The following is an 18,198-nucleotide window of genomic DNA, read 5'->3' as shown; positions in this document are numbered from 1 at the left end:
CTTAAGTCTATCTCATTACTTATTGTGAAAGAATGGATTCTGAATTAATGACAAGAGATGCTATAAAGGAAGAGGCAGACAGTCTCTTGCATTCAGTGCCTAGAGGAGCTGACTCTCAGGCATCACTCAGAGGAGAACACAGGCCCAGTCCATGTGACCTGTAGCCTGTGGTCAATATTACATTGTACATCAAGGTTCTCAAGTTCAGAGACACAGAACTGGTCGTGTAGCAGGGAAGACATCAACAATTCCCGAGTGTCCTCCTTTTGGGGGATTTCAAAGAGATAGTCACCATCTTGAATCCAGGAATGGGATCGCAGGCCCACGCACACACAGGGCCGCTGTGCAGACACCTGAGAAGCTGTCATAACATCTGCCCCAGCAGCAGTGCATCCTCTTCACGCAGCATCGGCAATCTAGACATGGCGGAGGAAAAGAGAGTCCACTGACACTTAGGTCTTCCTGCGGTGCACCCCTGTGTGCACGGGGAGATGAGCCACCACTGTGTGAGTGCTCAGGGCGCCGTCACTGACCCTGCTCTCTTCCTGGGACTGGAGGGCACGCCACTCCCTCCTGAGGTGCAGAGTTACCCATGTCTTTCACCTGCTGAGCCTGGGACAACCTCCCGCACTCCCCCTCTGACCCTCAATCCCAGCTGTTCTTCCTGACTCCAGCCCCACCCTCCCTCCATTCCACGCATTCCTCAAAAATGACAGTCGCACATACCACACTGCTGAGAAGGAGAGGAATGCGAGGACAATCACAACAGCCAGGGAGCCGAGCCCGACGCCTACCATCTGCTGCAGCGTGAGCGATGAATCTACGGGACAAAACCACACGCTGAACCCACAGAGCACAGAATCACGGCCCTCCCCGGAGGTGCACCCCCACCTGTGCTCGCTCTGTTTTAACCAGAGGTTGGCCCCATTTAACAAACCATCCCAAGAATGCCCAGAGTTCCTCTGTGCCCCCTCAGTTGGCCCTGAGAACAGGGCATCAGGAAAAACCGTTCCATGGCATTTTTGAAAAGGAAGCGTAAAGCCGGGCCACATTCAAGTTACAAGGGATACAAGCTGATTTGCTGGGCACACACATACAGCATCCTGTGTTGTGTGTGTTGGTCCTCTCTCAAGTCAGCTACACTGGATCGATTTTTACGGACAGTTTTCCTTTGCATCGAGGAAGATGTCATTCTGACGTCATTTGGACTTTTGCTCCAAAAATGATAGCTTCAGTGATCAAACATAGCAAACAGGGACTTCCCTGGTGCTCCAGTGGTAAAGAATCTGCCTTGCAATGCAGGGGACGCGGGTTTGATCCCTGGTCGGGGAACTAAGATCCCACATGCTGCGCGGCAACTAAGTCCGCGCACCACAACTACTAAGGCTGCTCGCCTCCTCTAGAGCCTGCATGCCGCAAACCACAGAGCGCATGCGCTCTGGAGCCTGCACGCCACAACTAGAGAAGAGAAAACCCGCCGCCACAACTAGAGAGAAACCCGAGCACCACAATGAAGAGCCCGCCTGCCACGACGAAAGATCCCTCACGCCTCAAGAAAGATCCCGCGTGCTGCAACTAAAACCCGATGCAGCCAAAAATAATAATAATAAAAATATTAATAAAATAAATAAATCTTTAAAAGAAAAACAAACATAGCAAACAAATCTTCTCTGTTGGGTAGAGTCATATGTCATTTCCCCTACAGGAAGCAAGGGTAGTACCTCCCTGCTCTGTTCAGCAGGTTGCCGTGAAGATAAAATAAGAAAATTGATGTAAAAGCTCTTTGAAAGACATTCGTATGCTCTATTCAGAGGTGCATCGCATGTCAACTCCAGGGAGATCCCTGGCTGTTAACTGAAAAACAAGCACATTTGAGTTGTACATTTGGGCCAAGTGACTAAGTCAGGGCATCATGTTCTAAACTAAAGATCTCATTTTAACTTGCAAACACTTACTTAGCACTTACTATGTGCCAGACACTGTTCTAAAACCTCTCCTAACCACCCACTGGGTGCCATAATAATAGCACCAGGTAGTATTACACTGGGTACTATTATTATTCCCATTTTATAGATGATGAATCCAGACATGGAGTGGTTAAGAAAATTGCCCAAGGTCACCCAGCTAGTAAATGACAGAGCCAGGATTCAAACCCAAGCTGCCTGGCTCCAGGGTCTTTGCTTTTGACCACAGCACCATGCTTTCCCAGTGCAGATCTGAATCCAGCTCTTTCTGCAGCAGAGTGGGTCATGTTCTCCCCCAGAAGTCAGGGGTGCTGGCCCAGATCTTTCCTCCACAGGCTGATGATTATGGGGCCTCGGGCTGTGGTTGCTCAAATTCCTCTTTGGAAGAACAAAACTCTGTACAATGGTGCCACCTGACATTGAGAAGATCTTGGCGGGCTGACTTTGCATGCATAGAATTAAAAATAAAAATACCACCAAGTCATGGAATAAGTTTAAGGGAGTGCAACCAATTCCAAATTTTTCCAGATGATTTGCTGCAGTTGTCATTGTTGGAATATCAAATTACAGTCATCCCTCGGTATCCATGGGGATTGGTTCCAGGACCCCCCTTGGATACCAAAATCCTCAGATGCTCAAGTCCCTGATACAAAATGGTGTAGTATTTGCTTATAACCTACTGTATACTTTAAATCATCTCTAGATTATTTATAATACCTAATACAACATAAATGCTATGTATATAGCTGTAAATACAACATATTCAATAAATGCTAGGTAAATAGTTGCCAGTGTGTGGCAAATTCAAATTTTGCTTTTTGGAACTTTTTGGAATTATTTTTTCTGAGTATTTTCAATCCACGGTTGGTTGAATCCATGAATGTGGAACCCGCAGATATGGAGGGCCAACTGTATTTCATTTGCCTGTACCCTCTTGTTACCGATGCACCAGGCATATGCTTAGTGCGCCCCCTGGGTAATCCAACACTGTCACTGAAGAGCTGAAAACAGCAAAAGCAAACATCTGTTACAGTAAGGGGAGAGGGGCTCAAGAGGAAAAATAGCCCCTGGACTTGAGACCCTCAAAATATAGTTGACTAATTTCCCTGGCAGTGAATGCGGCACATTTGAGAACAGTTCAAGCTACTTAACTTTTTCATCATCAATTCTGTGCTGTCTAATACAGTAGCCACTAGCCACAATGTGGCTATCTAAATCTAAATTAATTTAAATTAAATTAGATTTAAAATTCAGTTTCTCAGTTTCTCAGTCATACTATTTTAAGTGCACATTTCAAGTGCCCAGTAGCCACAAGTGGTGAGTGGCTACCATACTGGACAACACAGCTTTAAAATCTTTCCATCACTGCAGACAGTTCTACTGATCGGCACTGCTCAGATCTCTACAACCAGGTTGAGAGCAGTTTGATTTTACTGGAGACTCTACAGGAGAGCTGGCACCAGCAAAAGCAGCCATGGAACATATCTCTTGCTAAAGAGCCTGGCAAATCATTACCTCAGAAAATGTTGTCAAGAGACTTTCTAGAGGGACTTCCCTGGTGGCTCAATGGTTAAGAATCCGCCTGCCAATGCAAGGGACATGGGTTCGATCCCTGGTCCGGGAAGATCCCACATGCAACGAAGCAACTAAGCCCGTGTGCCACAACTACTGAGCCTGTGCTCTAGAGCCCGTGAGCCACAACTACTGAGCTTGTGTGCCACAGCTACTGAAGCCCGCGTGCCTAGAGCCCGTGCTCTGCAACAAGAGAAGCCACCACAATGAGAAGCCTGTGCACTGCAACAAAGAGTAGCCCTCGCTTGCCACAACTAGAGAAAGCCCGTGTGCAGCAACGAAGACCCACTGCAACCAAAAATAAATAAATAAATAAAATTGATTCTTTAAAAAAAAATAGAGAGACTTTCTAGAAAAACACGGCGTGTATTGTTTGGCTCCTTTTGGTATTCAGAAGAAAAAAGCCTTGACATTTTTAAGAAGCCATATTATAAAATGGGAGGAGGAGTTCTGGTTAAATTAGAAATTAATAAAGAAAAAAAATTAAAGGAGTGACTTGAATTACTAGATATTAAAACAGCACAGTATCAGCATAGGAATGAATACATTAGAACAAAATAGAAAGCCCAGAAACAACCCCAAGTATATAAAAGAATTTCAAAGCGTGAATCCTGAAGTCAGGTTGGCCAAGTCTATGTCTGTACACCACCACTCCCAACTTGTGTGACTTTGGGCAAGTTATTCAGCCATTCTGTGCCTCAGTTTCACCACAGAGGGATGATTTAATTACATGGGAATCATAACCATAATACCCACCTTATGAGGTTATTGTGATAAATAAATGTTATGACATGCTAGAACTGTGCCTGGTACACAGTAATTGGCAAATCTTAGCTATTATTAATTATTATTGTTGTTTTTTTGTTACTATTTCAAATCATTCGGGAAATGATACATTATTCATAAGTAGCATTGAGAAAATAGGCTAACCATTTAGAATAAAGTAATTTTGATCACTAGAGTTTATGCTCTATACCAACACAAAATCTAGATGGATTAAAGACTTAAACTGAAATTTTAAAGAATTGGAACAAAATGTAAGTGAATACTTATCTAACATTAAAGCAGGCAAGAATTTTCGAAGCATATTTATTAATGCGGGAACCTTAAAATAAGAGAATGAGAGATTTGATCACATTAAAAAGCATACACTTCTGTATACCAAAACGACTATAAGTAAGCTTAAAGGGAAAATGGAAAACTGGGTAAAATAATGAGAATAATTAATAAGCAAGGAGTTAACATATAGAGTGTTACAAATTAATAAGGAAAAAGGTAAGTACCTCAATAGCAAGATAAACAAATTCTATCAAAAGGTAAATCATGGGGCTTCCCTGGTGGCGCAGTGGTTGAGAGTCCGCCTGCCGATGCAGGGGACATGGGTTCATCCCCCAGTCCGGGAAGATCCTACATGCTGTGGAGCGGCTGGGCCCATGAGCCATGGCTGCTGAGCCTGCACGTCCGGAGCCTATGCTCCACAATGGGAGAGGCCACAACAGTGAGAGGCCCACATACATAAAAAAAAAAAAAAGGTAAATCATGTATAAAACATGATTACAGATGATTGATAAACCTTTGATCAACTATTCTCTCTTACAAGTAAAAATGCAAATTAAAACACTAAGAAGCCATTTTTGTGTACTAAATTCCCTAGGGTTTTTTTGGTTTTGTTTTTAAGAGAAACTACAGTATTGGAGATGGTGGAAAGAAGCTGGTGTTTTCCTCCACTGTTCGTTTCATGCAGTCTACCCAGTATTCCTCCCAATGTTGATCATCTACATCATCTCTATATTTTGTCCTGTACAGTTTCATCCTCTACAGATGTTTTTTTCCTCTATAGATTTTAAGTCATTAATTCATGATGATGGTGAGCTGAAGATGACTGTGGACACTGACTCATGTTCTGTACCTGCCTGGATTTGACATCAACTCATTAATAAGCAACATTTGCGTAGTCATCCCGCCATTTCTAAGCTCACACCCAGCCCTCATTTCCCCACACTGTCCACCGGTCATTACTAAGTGTTGGCTGAAGTCAAAATGCATTGTGCTTGCCACAGTCCCCTGACCATTTAGTGACTCTGTGCCAGAAGAAAGAAGAGCAGTTTCATCCAATCTGCTCATAGCTCCCGTACTGACTGCTGGGAACTACAGCTTCTTCTCCCAGGTGGACACAGAGCCGTCTCTCAAAGACCGTGCCTGGCCTTGACTTCAAGTTATCATCATGCACACTTTGCAAAATCTACCTCCCTTTCACAAAGTTCCATGCCCTTTGCGCATCCTCTGACTTCCCACTTTTCACTTCTTCACAAGATTCCTCAAAGATCACTTACAGTGGTTTATCCATCTCATTGGCAAATTGTATGAGCCTGCTAGAATTTAGTGCTTCATCCATGGCAGAAGACTTTAATGTATGGAGAACAGTTAGCTCTTCTCTAGTTTTCAAATATCAAAGAGGACATCTTTCACCCTTAGCAGGAAGCCCAACTATTCCTTACTCTCAAGGTATGTACTGGGAAATCATCTTTATTCATTCTGTATAACATGACTTGGGTTGTAGCTCCAGGCACAATTCTTGCTGGTAGAACAGTTCCTGGTTATATGTCTTTTTTTCTACATTATATATGTATTCTGTGAACATGAGTCAATCCAATCATGGTATAACCACATGCTTCTTTAGGGACTTCCCACATTAATTCCTTACTGAGAAAATGTACAACTGGCCAATGTGAATTACATTTTTCAGAGTTTTGCCATCCTCTGGTTACCTTCCCTTCCATGGTCTCATGTCGTGAAACCATACTTATTTTTCTTCTCAATCACTTATAGAATATTCTTTTAGAAACCCAAGTGAGTGAACCATGTGTTATATCCCAGGTTCTCAGTGATTCATTCTTAAAGCGAGTAAATCCATTAGGCTTAAACTCCACCAGTCTCTGTAGGGTGGCTCCCCGAAGAGGTATAGTGCTCAGGATGAGTGATAAGGATTCCCTGGGCTTATCTTGAAACTTTTCACTAGTGGAAATATCACAGGTGTTGAAGAGCCAGTTAGAAAGGCCCTATTCCTACTCTCAGACTTTGTGACAGCTTGAGGACTTCCTATGGCTGTGGGCATTTTTTCATGAATTTACACCAGCAGGGTCATTTCCTGAAAGCAACAATTCTGTTCTCCAAAAGGCACAGATAATTAGCACCGTGACTTCTATTTAGTGTGTTAAATTTCTCTCTGCTATTCTAGGGTTTCCTTGCTTGAATCCCCTGTGGAGTAGGAGATGGCAAAGGAGATCAAAGTAGAAAACTAATTTAGAGATAAGTAAAGACTGATGAGTCAACAACATTACTGAATTCCTTCTCTATTGCAGCTTAACAAATTACCATAAACTTAGCAGTAGCAGCCATTTATTAGCTCATAGTTCCATGGGTCAGAAGTTCAGGCACACTGTGACTGGGTCCTCAGCTCAGGCTCTTACAGGGCTGAAATAAAGATGTTGAGAGGGCTGAATTTCCCTCTGGAGGCTGCGGGGAAGAATCTGCTTCCAAGCTCATGCAGGTTGTGGGCTAAATTCAGTTCCTTGCAGTTGTAGGACTGAGGTCGCCGTATTCTTACTGGCCGTCAGCCAGGGGCCACTCAGCTCCTACAGGCTGCCCACATCCCTGCCACATGGTCCTCTCCATCTTCAAAGCCAGCAGGAGAAACCCTTATGTCAAATCCATCTCTCCCTTGGAATCTCCAATTTCCCCTGTCTTTGACTTCTAGACATAGATTTAAAGGGCTAATGTGATTAGGTCAGGTCCATCTGGATAATTTCCCTATTGGGGGAGATTAATTACATTAATTACATCTTCAAATCCTTTTACAGCAATAACTAGAATGGCCTTTGAATGAATAACTGAGAGAAAGTGGGTGTACCCCAAGGACCACGAATTTGTGAGGCCGTATTAGAATTCTTCCTACCACTATTATGAAGGTTTAAAATGAGTGTGACTTCCTAACATCATATACAAAAATAAACTCAAAACGGATTAAAGACCTAAATGCAAGGCCAGACACTATAAAACTCTTAGAGGAAAACACAGGAAGAACACTCTGACATAAATCACAGCAAGATCCTTTTTGACCCACCTCCTCCTAGAGAAATGGAAATAAAAACAAAAATAAACAAATGGGACCTAATGAAACTTAAAGGCTTTTGCACAGCAAAGGAAACCATAAACAAGACAAAAAGACAACCCTCTGAATGACAGAAAATATTTGCAAATGAAGCAACTGACAAAGGATTAATCTCCAAAATATACAAGCAGCTCATGCAGCTCAATATCAAAAAAAACAAACAACCCAATCCAAAAATGGGCAGAAGACCTAAATAGACATTTCTCCAAAGAAGATATACAGATTGCCAACAAACACATGAAAGGATGCTCAACATCACTAATCATTAGAGAAATGCAAATCAAAACTACAGTGAGGTATCACCTCACGCCAGTCAGAATGGCCATCATCAAAAAATCTGCAAACAATAAATGCTGGAGAGGGTGTGGAGAAAAGGGAACCCTCTTGCACAGTTGGTGGGAATGTAAATTGATACAGCAGCTATGGACAACAGTATGGAGGTTTCTTAAAAAACTAAAAATAGAACTACCATATGACCCAGCAATCCCACTACTGGGCATATACTCTGAGAAAACCATAATTCAAAGAATCATGTACCAAAATGTTCATTGCAGCTCTATTTACAATAGCCAGGACATGGAAGCAACCTAAGTGTCCATCAACAGATGAATGGATAAAGAAGATGTGGCACATATATACAATGGAATATTACTCTGCCATAAAAAGAAACAAAATTGAGTTATTTGTAGTGAGGTGGATGGACCTAGACTCTGTCATACAGAGTGAAGTAAGTCAGAAAGAGAAAAACAAATACCGTATGCTAACACATATATATAGAATCTTAAAAAAAAAAAAGGTCCTGAAGAACCTAGGTGCAGGACATGAATAAAGACGCAGACATAGAGAATGGACTTGAGGACACGGGGAGGGGGAAGGGTAAGCTGGGACAAAGTGAGAGAGTGGCATGGACAAATATACACTACCAAATGTAAAATAGATAGCTAGTGGGAAGCAGCCGCATAGCACAGGGAGATCAGCTCAGTGCTTTGTGACCACCTAGAGGGGTGGGATAAGGAGGGTAGGAAGGAGACACAAGAGGCAGGGGATATGGGGATATATGTACACATATAGTTGATTCACTTTGTTATACAGCAAAAACTAACACAACATTGTAAAGCAATTATACTCCAATAAAGATGTTAAAAAAAATAAAATAAAATGAGTGTGAGTGTATACGTGTATACATGCATGCACATAGCATATTCATAATGTACACACTAGGCTTATACCTTGATGTTAATCTTCTCTGGCTTATTTGATAAGTATTGCACCCACTATGCTTCTTTTCTCACCAGACTGTACTGTTGGTTCCCCAGTAATCATTCAACTTTTGCTTGTCTGCAAACTGCAAATCATTCAATAATTCAATAAATTCTGATTGAGCACCTACTGTGTGCCAGGCACTGCTCCAGCCCTTCAAATGCTCTCTCTCAAGGGTATGAAATCTAGTAAGAAAAAACAAGTATACCAGTGACTCAAAAGTATGACAGAATGGCTAAAGAGAGGGAGGGAGAGAGATCCTGCCCTGTTGAGGAAATTTTAAAAAGTGTCAAGGAGGAGATGGCATTTGATTTTAATCTTGAACAGGAAGGGTTGTAATAAACAGAAATTACAGGAAGGTTATAGGGCAATCCAGGTGGAAGTAAGTACATAATCATATGAGCAAGACATTAAGGAGAGAAAGCATGGGCCATATCCAGAGAAGAGCTGGCACATCGGTTTGAATGGAGAAGAATGAGAGATGCAATCAGAAGGGCACATTGGTGTCCAACTGAGGCCTTGGAAACCAGAAAAATAAATACTGGAGATCTGTGGAGGGAACATGTCAGGTGGTAGTGTAGGCTTGAGTGAAGAGGGAAGCCTGAACACTGTGATGGGAGATGAGAAAGAGGCTTGGCCAGTCATCCAAACGCCTCTGCTCAGGGAGTGAACACAGAAATGACAATCAGAGAGGTTTTGCCCAAGTGCAAAATGTGGGCTAAATGAGAAAGAGGAGTAGTCACTAATGACTCAGAGCTTTCATGCCTATGACTAAAGGATGTTCCCTGATTACAGTTTATCATCATCTCACATATATCAAATGACCTTGCTCTGGGACTCAAGAAAGCACAGAATGATAGTACTTTGTGGCTGGAAGGGATCGCAGAGATCTTGGAGGAAGGCAACAGAGAACCAGCCAAGTTAAATATACTTTCCAGGTCACTCAGCTGATTAGTAGCAGGACTCGGGCAAAGAAGCCCGGGCTTCTGCATTTCCCATCAAACTGACTGCTGGCTCCCTGACAGTCATCTCAAAGCTCTTTTAGGGGCATCGTGTAAAAGGTAAATAGCATAATTCATCAGAGGGCAAAGGCAAGAATGGGGCTGTTGTTTGGCACAAGTGAACTGAAACAATTTGAGGACTTATTTGAATCCTAGTTCTCTCCAAATTACTTTCTGAAACGGCAGGCTCCAAAATTTTTGCAAAAGGAGACTGCCAGGTGGGCGCACAACCCATTCTGTATGTAAATGTATATCTGCTGGAGCTGCCTTCAAAATTTCAATATAACTGGGTTTTCTATTATCTCAGCTCTTTCCAGTAGCTTGAATTCAAAGGTTCAGGCTCTCTTTCAACATGAGGGGAAAAAAGCACTGCCAAAAGCCACTTAGATATTTCCAAAGCAAAATCCTTCCTGTTAACTTAATCACAGTAGAATGACTGTAGCCAGCTTTTTGGCCATTTCTTCTACTCAGTTTGAGTTTGTTAATCACACTGAACAGCTGCTGAAAGCAGTGGATTCTGGAAGCTATTGTATCTGTGCCTGTCCATGACGCTTGCACATCTCCATTCTTCTGGTAAAAGCACTTCTTTTCCTGTAGGAACTCCATCCCACCTTTAAAGCTTCAGGGAATGGATTGGCAGAAAAATTTCCAAATGTTGGAATGAGTGATTGTTTCTGGTGGCCATCATTCAATTCTAAGAAAGGGGGCTTAGTCTATCTGCATGCAGAAACGTAACAGCACACATCTTTGTTAAGAGAGGCCCTCACTCATGGACATATATACACTACCAAATGTAAAACAGATAGCTAGTGGGAAGCAGCCGCATAGCACAGGGAGATCAGCTAGGTGCTTTGTGACCACCGAGAGGGGTGGGATAGGGGGGGTGGGAGAGAGACGCAAGAGGGAGGAGATATGGGGATATATGTATATGTATAGCTGATTCACTTTGTTATAAAGCGGAAACTAACACACCATTGTAAAGCAATTATACTCCAATAAAGATGTTAAAAATATAGAGAGAGAAAATGCAAAAAAAAAAAAGGAGGCCCTCACTTAGAATGCTAAGTGAAATGAGTCAGACAGAGAAAGATAAATACAGAATGATCTCCCTTATACATGGAATCTAAAAAAGCTGAATTCATGGAAATAGAGAACAGAACAGTGGTTGCCAGGGGCTAGGGGGTGGGGGAAATGGGGAGATGATGGTCAAAGGGTACAAACTTCCAGCTGTAAGATAATTAAGTTCTGGGACATATTCTAATGTACAGCATGTTGACTGTAGTTAACAGTACTATATTGCACACTTGAAGATGTTAGGAGAGTAGATTTTAAATATTCACACATACATATACACAAATTATATATATAAATATATACATATACCTATAAATAAAAATTACACATATATATGGTGATTATGTGAGGTAATGGGGGTATTAACTAACCTTACTGCAGTAATCATTTTGCAATAAGTACATGAATCAAATCATCACATTGTACACCTTAAATTCACACAACGTTATACGTAAATTATTTTCTCAAGAAAATTGAAAAAAGAGAGAGAGGCCCTTGCTGCCTGGCAATCTGCAATCCAAGATCCTACCCTTGTTGAAGTTGGTGTGAGTAGAGATAAAGACATGGGAAATGAGATTAGGAGATAAGCAGAAAACGAAGGAAGCTTATTTCTCCAGGTTCCTCCCAAACATTTCCTGCTAGGTATCCTCTACAGACAGGGTAACAAATCCCCCAACTGTAAGGCGCCATCCACTGGAACCCTCCTGGAAGCACCCCAGCCTATTGTTTTATGATGCTCTGAGGTGAGGGACAGGATGTAAGGAGTTAAACCGATACTCGGCTAAGAGCAGAATTCCTCAGGCTGTTGCTAGGATTCATGAACCACAAGGAAAAGTTCCAGACTCAAAAGGTCATAAACTTGACAAGATTTCTGGTATTAGCTACAAACTAATGGAATTCTTATGAATCAAATACAGTGGCTGGCTGCCTGCTGGTTTAAAGAAATGTACTGCCAGGGAAATCCCAGCCTTGCAAACAAGGACCTGTGATTGCTCAATCCCTAAGGCAAGTCCGCCACCCAGATAACTGCTCCCACGAAGCAGAAGGTTTAAGTTGTAGGCACTCAGTGGGGCTCCTTCTCTCTGCATCTCTTAGGGAAGTCTCTGGAGGAAAGAGACAAGGCTGCTCTCCCATCAGGCAGAGCCCGAAGCAGCCAAACGAACTGACCAAGTGAACCATTCTGCTGCCAGGGCAGGAGATGCTTGTTTTTCCTGTCCAGCAGGATGTGGTCCTTGTTATGGGCCCCCTGGCCACTGCACCATTCTTTATCTTTTCTTCCTTTCTAAATGAACGTACTTATTGTGATTATCCACCTTTCCCTTTCATATTATATACTGTAGTTGGAGAATGGTTAAGTTTGGCATTTAATCATAGATTGCTAACAGATCATGAGAAGCACATCTAGATTAATTAGATCAAGAGGGACGGATCATCCCCAGGAACCCTGGTCTTGGAGATGGATTCAGTAAGAGACCCACCTATGAGCTGTCTTCTACTTGGGTTCCATTTTTGGTTGTATGGAGGATAATTTCACTTTCTGAACGGAGGGTGTTTTTCTAAATAGTGTATGTGTATGTGTGTGCACATGCTAAGTAGCCAAATGGTTGAAAGTAGTGGACTGCCTGTGGCTCTTTGTTTTGGTCTGCCAACGTGGTTTTCTGTGCCTCTTCCTGATGGGGATCATGTCCCCCTCTCAGTGCAACCCCGGTGAGGTTGCTGATCACATTGATCTGCCCCCAACCAGCCATACCAGTAAGCCCCAAACCCAAGGTAGGCTAATCATACTACCCTATCTCCTCTTAATAGTGATTCATCCAATGGAGAGTCACTTAGCTAGGAGAAGAGACTCCCTGAATTGAAAAACTGTCTGTTCCCACTGAAGTGGCTAAGCTGGGGCAGCTGGTTCCCCACCACCACCACCACCACATAGCTTATAGTAGAAGAAAATGAGGCCAACTCACACTTAGAGAGGAGACAGAGACAGATAGAAAGCGACAGTCCTACTTATGGTGTTGAGTCCCAAGTCCCAGTTTCTGGAGCCCTGGTGATGCCACTCTGGTTCTAATTCCATAAGTTCCCACACCCCATCCTTTTCAGCTATGGCTTTTTGTAGGCTAGACTGAGATGCGTTTTTGTCACCTGTGACAATTTAAAAAGAAATCTCATTAACATACACTTGATGCTGCAGAGTGGACAGAGGAGAAATAAGGAGAGCAGTCTTAGGCAGAAAATGGTTTTACCTTTTACCTGAGCCCAAACTGCACAGGAGCTTCTTCTCACCTATAAAGGAAAACACAGCAACACATATAATTGGGTGGCATGTGATGTCAGTTTAAATAACACACTTTAGCCCTCCAAGTTGCAGGGTTTTATCTCTTATTTTGGACCACGCGATCTTTAAAATCTCTTCTAGCTCTAACATCTTACAATTTAGCCTTATGATCACCAAGTGTTCAAAGGGACTGGCGTGGGCAGCAGAGACAGAAGTGACCCTAGGAATGGATGACCCTAAAGCTTTCCAATGGATCTCAGGAAGCACATGCTATGAGGAAAGAGCAGGGATGGTGGTAAGTTCCATTCCTCTTGCCAGCTCTCAGCAACTGGCACTGACTGCCTGGAGAACTACAGTACGTTGAAAAGGATTCTGGGGTCACATCCAGGTTCAGCAAGAAGTAGTGATGCATGTTATGTGCAAGGCTATGAGACGGCCTGGTATATATGAATACTTCACTAATCTAGATGATATTTACCAGGCAACCTCAGTTACCCAAAACATAGCCAAGAACCAGGAAGAAAGCTAAAGAAACATGTATGAAAGCTCATCCACGGTAGTAGCAACCCACAAACTCATTGGAATGAAATACCTTCTCTTCTTCTCCCCTGCTGATATTATAGGCATATTTGTCCATTAGGGATGCTAGGATTACCATTGATCTATGATAAAAGTCAGCAAAAAATTCCCCAGAGGAAACCAAATAGTAGAGGTTAGAGAAAGATCACTTCAACTTCATTAAGTAATTCTCTTTCAAGTGACAACCTTAGTCATTCTGGGTTTATTTTATTAAAAATTGAAAAACTATATTTACACTGATAAATTCTGGGAAAAGCTTAAAATGGCCACAAGGTTCTGAATGTGACTAAATTTTGCCTTGATGCTTAGTGCATCAAGTGCATTTAATAAAAGATAACATGCAGTTCCTATACACTAATGATGAAAAATCTGAAGGAGAAATTAAGGAAACACTCCCATTTACCACTTCAACAAAAAGAATAAAATACCTAGGAATAAACCTCCCTAAGGAGACAAAAGACCTGTATGCAGAAAACTATAAGACACTTATGAAAGAAATTAAAGATGATACAACTAGATGGAGAGATATACCATGTTCTTGGATTGGAAGAATCAACATTGTGAAAATGACTATACTACCAAAAGCAATCTACAGATTCAATGCAATCCCTATCAAACTACCAATGGCATTTTTCACAGAAATGGAACAAAAAATTTCACAATTTGTATGGAAACATACAAAAAAAACCCCAATAGCCAAAGCAATCTTGAGAAAGAAAAACAGAGCTGGAGGAATCAGGCTCCCAGACTTTATACTATACTACAAAGCTACAGTAATCAACACAACATGGTACTGGCAGAAAAACAGAAATACAGATCAATGGAACAGGATAGAAAGCCCAGTGATAAACCCACGCACATATGGTCACCTTATTTTTGATAAAGGAGGCAAGAATATACAATGGAGAAAAGACAGCTTCTTCAATAAGTGGTGCTGGGAAAACTGGACAGCTACATGTAAAGAATGAAATTAGAATACTTCCTAACACCATACACAAAAATAAACTCAAAGTGGATTAAAGACCTAAATGTAAGGTCAGACACTATAAGACTCCTACAGGAAAACACAGGCAGAACACTCTATGACATAAATCACAGCAAGAGCCTCTTTGACTCACCTCCTAGAGAAATGGAAATAAAAACAAAAATAAACAAATGGGACCTCATGAAACTTAGAAGCTTTTGCACAGCAAAAGAAAACATAAAAAAGACAAAGAGACAACCCTCAGAATGGGAGAAAATATTTGCAAATGAAACAACTGACAAAGGATTAATCTCCTAAATTTACAAGCAGCTCATGCAACTCAATATCAAAAAACAAACAACCCAATCCAAAATGGGCAGAAGACCTAAATAGACATTTCTCCAAGGAAGATATACAGATTGCCAACAAAGAATGCTCAACATCACTAATCATTAGAGAAATGCAAATCAAAACTACAATGAGGTATCACCTCACACCAGTCAGAATGGCCATCATCAAAAAATCTACAAACAATAAATGCTAGAGAGCGTGTGGAGAAAAGGGAACACTCTTGCACTGTTGGTGGGAATGTAAATTGATACAGCCACTATAGAGAACAGTATGGACGTTCCTTAAAAAACTAAAAATAGAACTACCATATGACCCAGCAATCCCACTACTGGGCATATACCCTGAAAATACCATAATTCAAAAAGAGTCATGTACCACAATGTTCATTGCAGCTCTATTTACAATAGCCAGGACATGGAAGCAACCTAAGTGTCCATTGTCAGATGAATGGATACAGAAGATTTGGCACATATATACAATGGAATATTACTCAGCCATAAAAAGAAACAAAATTGAGTTATTTGTAGTGAGGTGGATGGAGCTGTCACACAGAGTGAAGTAAGTCAGAAGGAGAAAAACAAATACCGTATGCTAACACATATATATGGAATTTAAAAAAAAAAAAAGGTTCTGAAGAACCTAGGTGCAGGACATGAATAAAGATGCAGACATAGAGAATGGACTTGAGGACACAGGGAGGGGGAAGGGTAAGCTGGGACGAAGTGAGAGAGTAGCATGGACTTATATACACTACCAAATGTAAAACAGAGCTAGTGGGAAGCAGCCACATAGCACAGGGAGATCAGCTCGGTGCTTTGTGACCACCTAGAGGGGTGGAATAGGGAGGGTGGGAGGGATACGCAAGAAGGATGAGATATGGGGATATATGTATATGTATAACTGATTCACTTTGTTAAAAACCAGAAGCTAACACACCATCGTAAAGCAATTATACTCCAATAAGGATGTTAATTAAATAATTAATTAATTAAAATAAAAGATAATATGCAAGAGAAACCAGTGAAGGGTATAGCTCAAGACACTGAGGAAGAAAAAGGACCTCAAACAGCAAGGCAGTTACTAGGGAACTGAGTGTATTAAAAGAGAGAAATTGAAATGGCCAGGTGAAGAAGGGAGTTCATTAAAATGGAGTGCCTTGATCAGATGTGCATTTTATAAAATACATGATGGCAGTAGTTTGGAGCAAGGAGATAGGTAGAATAAGAGACAAGAAAATGAGTTAGAAAATTGATGTTCAGACCAGAGATGTCAAAAGCTAAAACATTGTTAATGAAAGAGATAAAAGGATGATCTTAAATGGCATTAATGTGATAGAACTGACACAATTTAATGATGGACTGCACAAGAAGATAAGAAAAAAGGGAGGAGACAAGAATTATTCCTAGATTTCTGTCTTGACAACTTGGAACATTGTAATGATGTTTATTGGGACAGATACACAGAAGGAAAAACAAAAAGGGGAACTGGAAAACTCACACTTCCTGATTTACAAAGCTACAGTAATCAAAACGGTGCAGTACTAAGAACCTAGTATATAGCACAGGGAACTCTACTCAATACTCTGCAATGACCTATAGGGGAAAAGAACCTAAAAAAGAGTGGATATATGTATATGTGTAACTGATTCACTTTGCTGTACAGCAGAAACTAACACAACATTGTAAATCAACTATACTCCAATAAAAATTAATAATAATTTAAAAAGTGTGGTACTGGCCTAAGGACAGACATATAAACCAATGGAATAGTATAGAGAGCCCAGAAATAAACTCTTGCATATATATCAAATGACATTTTTTTTTTTGGCTGCACCTCACAGCACGCGGGATCTTAGTTCCCCGACCAGGGATCGAACCCATGCCTCCTGCAGTGGAAGCGTGGAGTCCTAATTACTGGACCGCCAGAGAATTCCCTCAAATGACTTCTGACAAAAGTACCTAGACCATTCAATGGGCAAAGGAAATCTTCAAAAAATGGTGCTGGGAAAACTGGATAACCACACGCAAAAGAATGAAGTAGGACCATTACCTAACAACATATACAAAAATTAACTCAAAATGGATCAAGCCTAAATATAAGACTTAAAACTCTTAGAAGAAAACACAAAGGAAAAGCTTCGGGAAATTACATTTGGCAATGATTTCTTAGATATGACACCAAAAGCATAGGAGACAAAAGAAAAAATAAGCAAATTGGATTTCATCAAAATTAAGAACTTTTTTGCATCAAAGGACACTATCAACAGAGTAAAAAGGCAACTCACATAATGGGAAAAAATATTTGTAAATCACATATCCAGAATATATAGCAAGCTCCTAAAACTCAACAACAAAGAAATAAATCACTTCAGAGATGGCCAAAGGACTTGAATAAACATTTCTCCAAAGAAGAGATACTAATTGTCAAACGTACCTGAAAACATGCTCAACATCATAAATCATTATGGAAATGCAAACCAAAACCACAATGAGAAGCCACCTCACATCCATTAGGAAGGCCATGATTAAAACAGAAAACAGCAAGTGTTGGGGAGGATGTGGAGAAAATGGAACGCTTGTGCACTGTCGGTGGGAGTGTAAAATGGTGCAGTGGCTATGGAAAACTGTATGGGGATCTTCAAAAAGAATTTAAAAATAAAATTACCAAACGATCCAACAATTCCACTTGAGGGTATATACCCTAAAGAAGTGAAAGCAGAGACTCAAAGAGATATTTGAACACCCATGGTCACAGCAGCATTATTTGCAAAAGCCAGAAAGATGGAAGCAACCCAAGTGTCCATCTACAGATCATGGATAAACAAAATGTTTGTCCATACATACAATGCAATATTATTCAGCCTTAAAAAGAAAGGAAATTCTGAAACATGCTACAGCATGAGTGACCCTTGAAGACATTATGCTAAATGAAATAAGATAATCACAAACGGATAAATACTGTATGATTCTACTTATACAAGGTAACTAGTC

General features: G+C 41.1%; 1 protein-coding gene across 8 annotated transcripts in view; it reads right to left on the bottom strand.

Annotated features, from left to right (window-relative positions):
- The window catches only part of SUSD1 (sushi domain containing 1), a 163,783-nt gene that overhangs the window by 50,375 nt on the left and 95,210 nt on the right, over positions 1-18,198 (bottom strand). For 4 of the 8 annotated variants that reach the window (XM_067040116.1, XM_067040110.1, XM_067040113.1 and 1 more), the window contains 2 exons: positions 13,283-13,322; positions 12,942-13,181 (listed from right to left, as the gene is read on the bottom strand). The exons of 1 other annotated variant lie outside the window; for it this stretch is intronic. In XM_067040116.1, coding sequence (XP_066896217.1) covers positions 13,006-13,181; positions 13,283-13,322 — 216 coding nt within the window. In that variant the 3' untranslated portion in view covers positions 12,942-13,005. Of the gene's footprint in view, positions 1-194; positions 417-726; positions 821-12,941; positions 13,182-13,282; positions 13,323-18,198 lie in introns of those variants that run through there. 3 more of the 8 variants (XM_059071554.2, XM_067040111.1, XM_067040115.1) reach the window with 2 other exon arrangements.

Source organism: Kogia breviceps, chromosome 8, assembly GCF_026419965.1.
Source record: "Kogia breviceps isolate mKogBre1 chromosome 8, mKogBre1 haplotype 1, whole genome shotgun sequence".
Taxonomy (NCBI): domain Eukaryota; kingdom Metazoa; phylum Chordata; class Mammalia; order Artiodactyla; family Physeteridae; genus Kogia; species Kogia breviceps.
The sequence above is the reverse complement of the archived record's forward strand: the minus strand, read 5'-3'. Positions and strand labels throughout refer to the sequence as shown.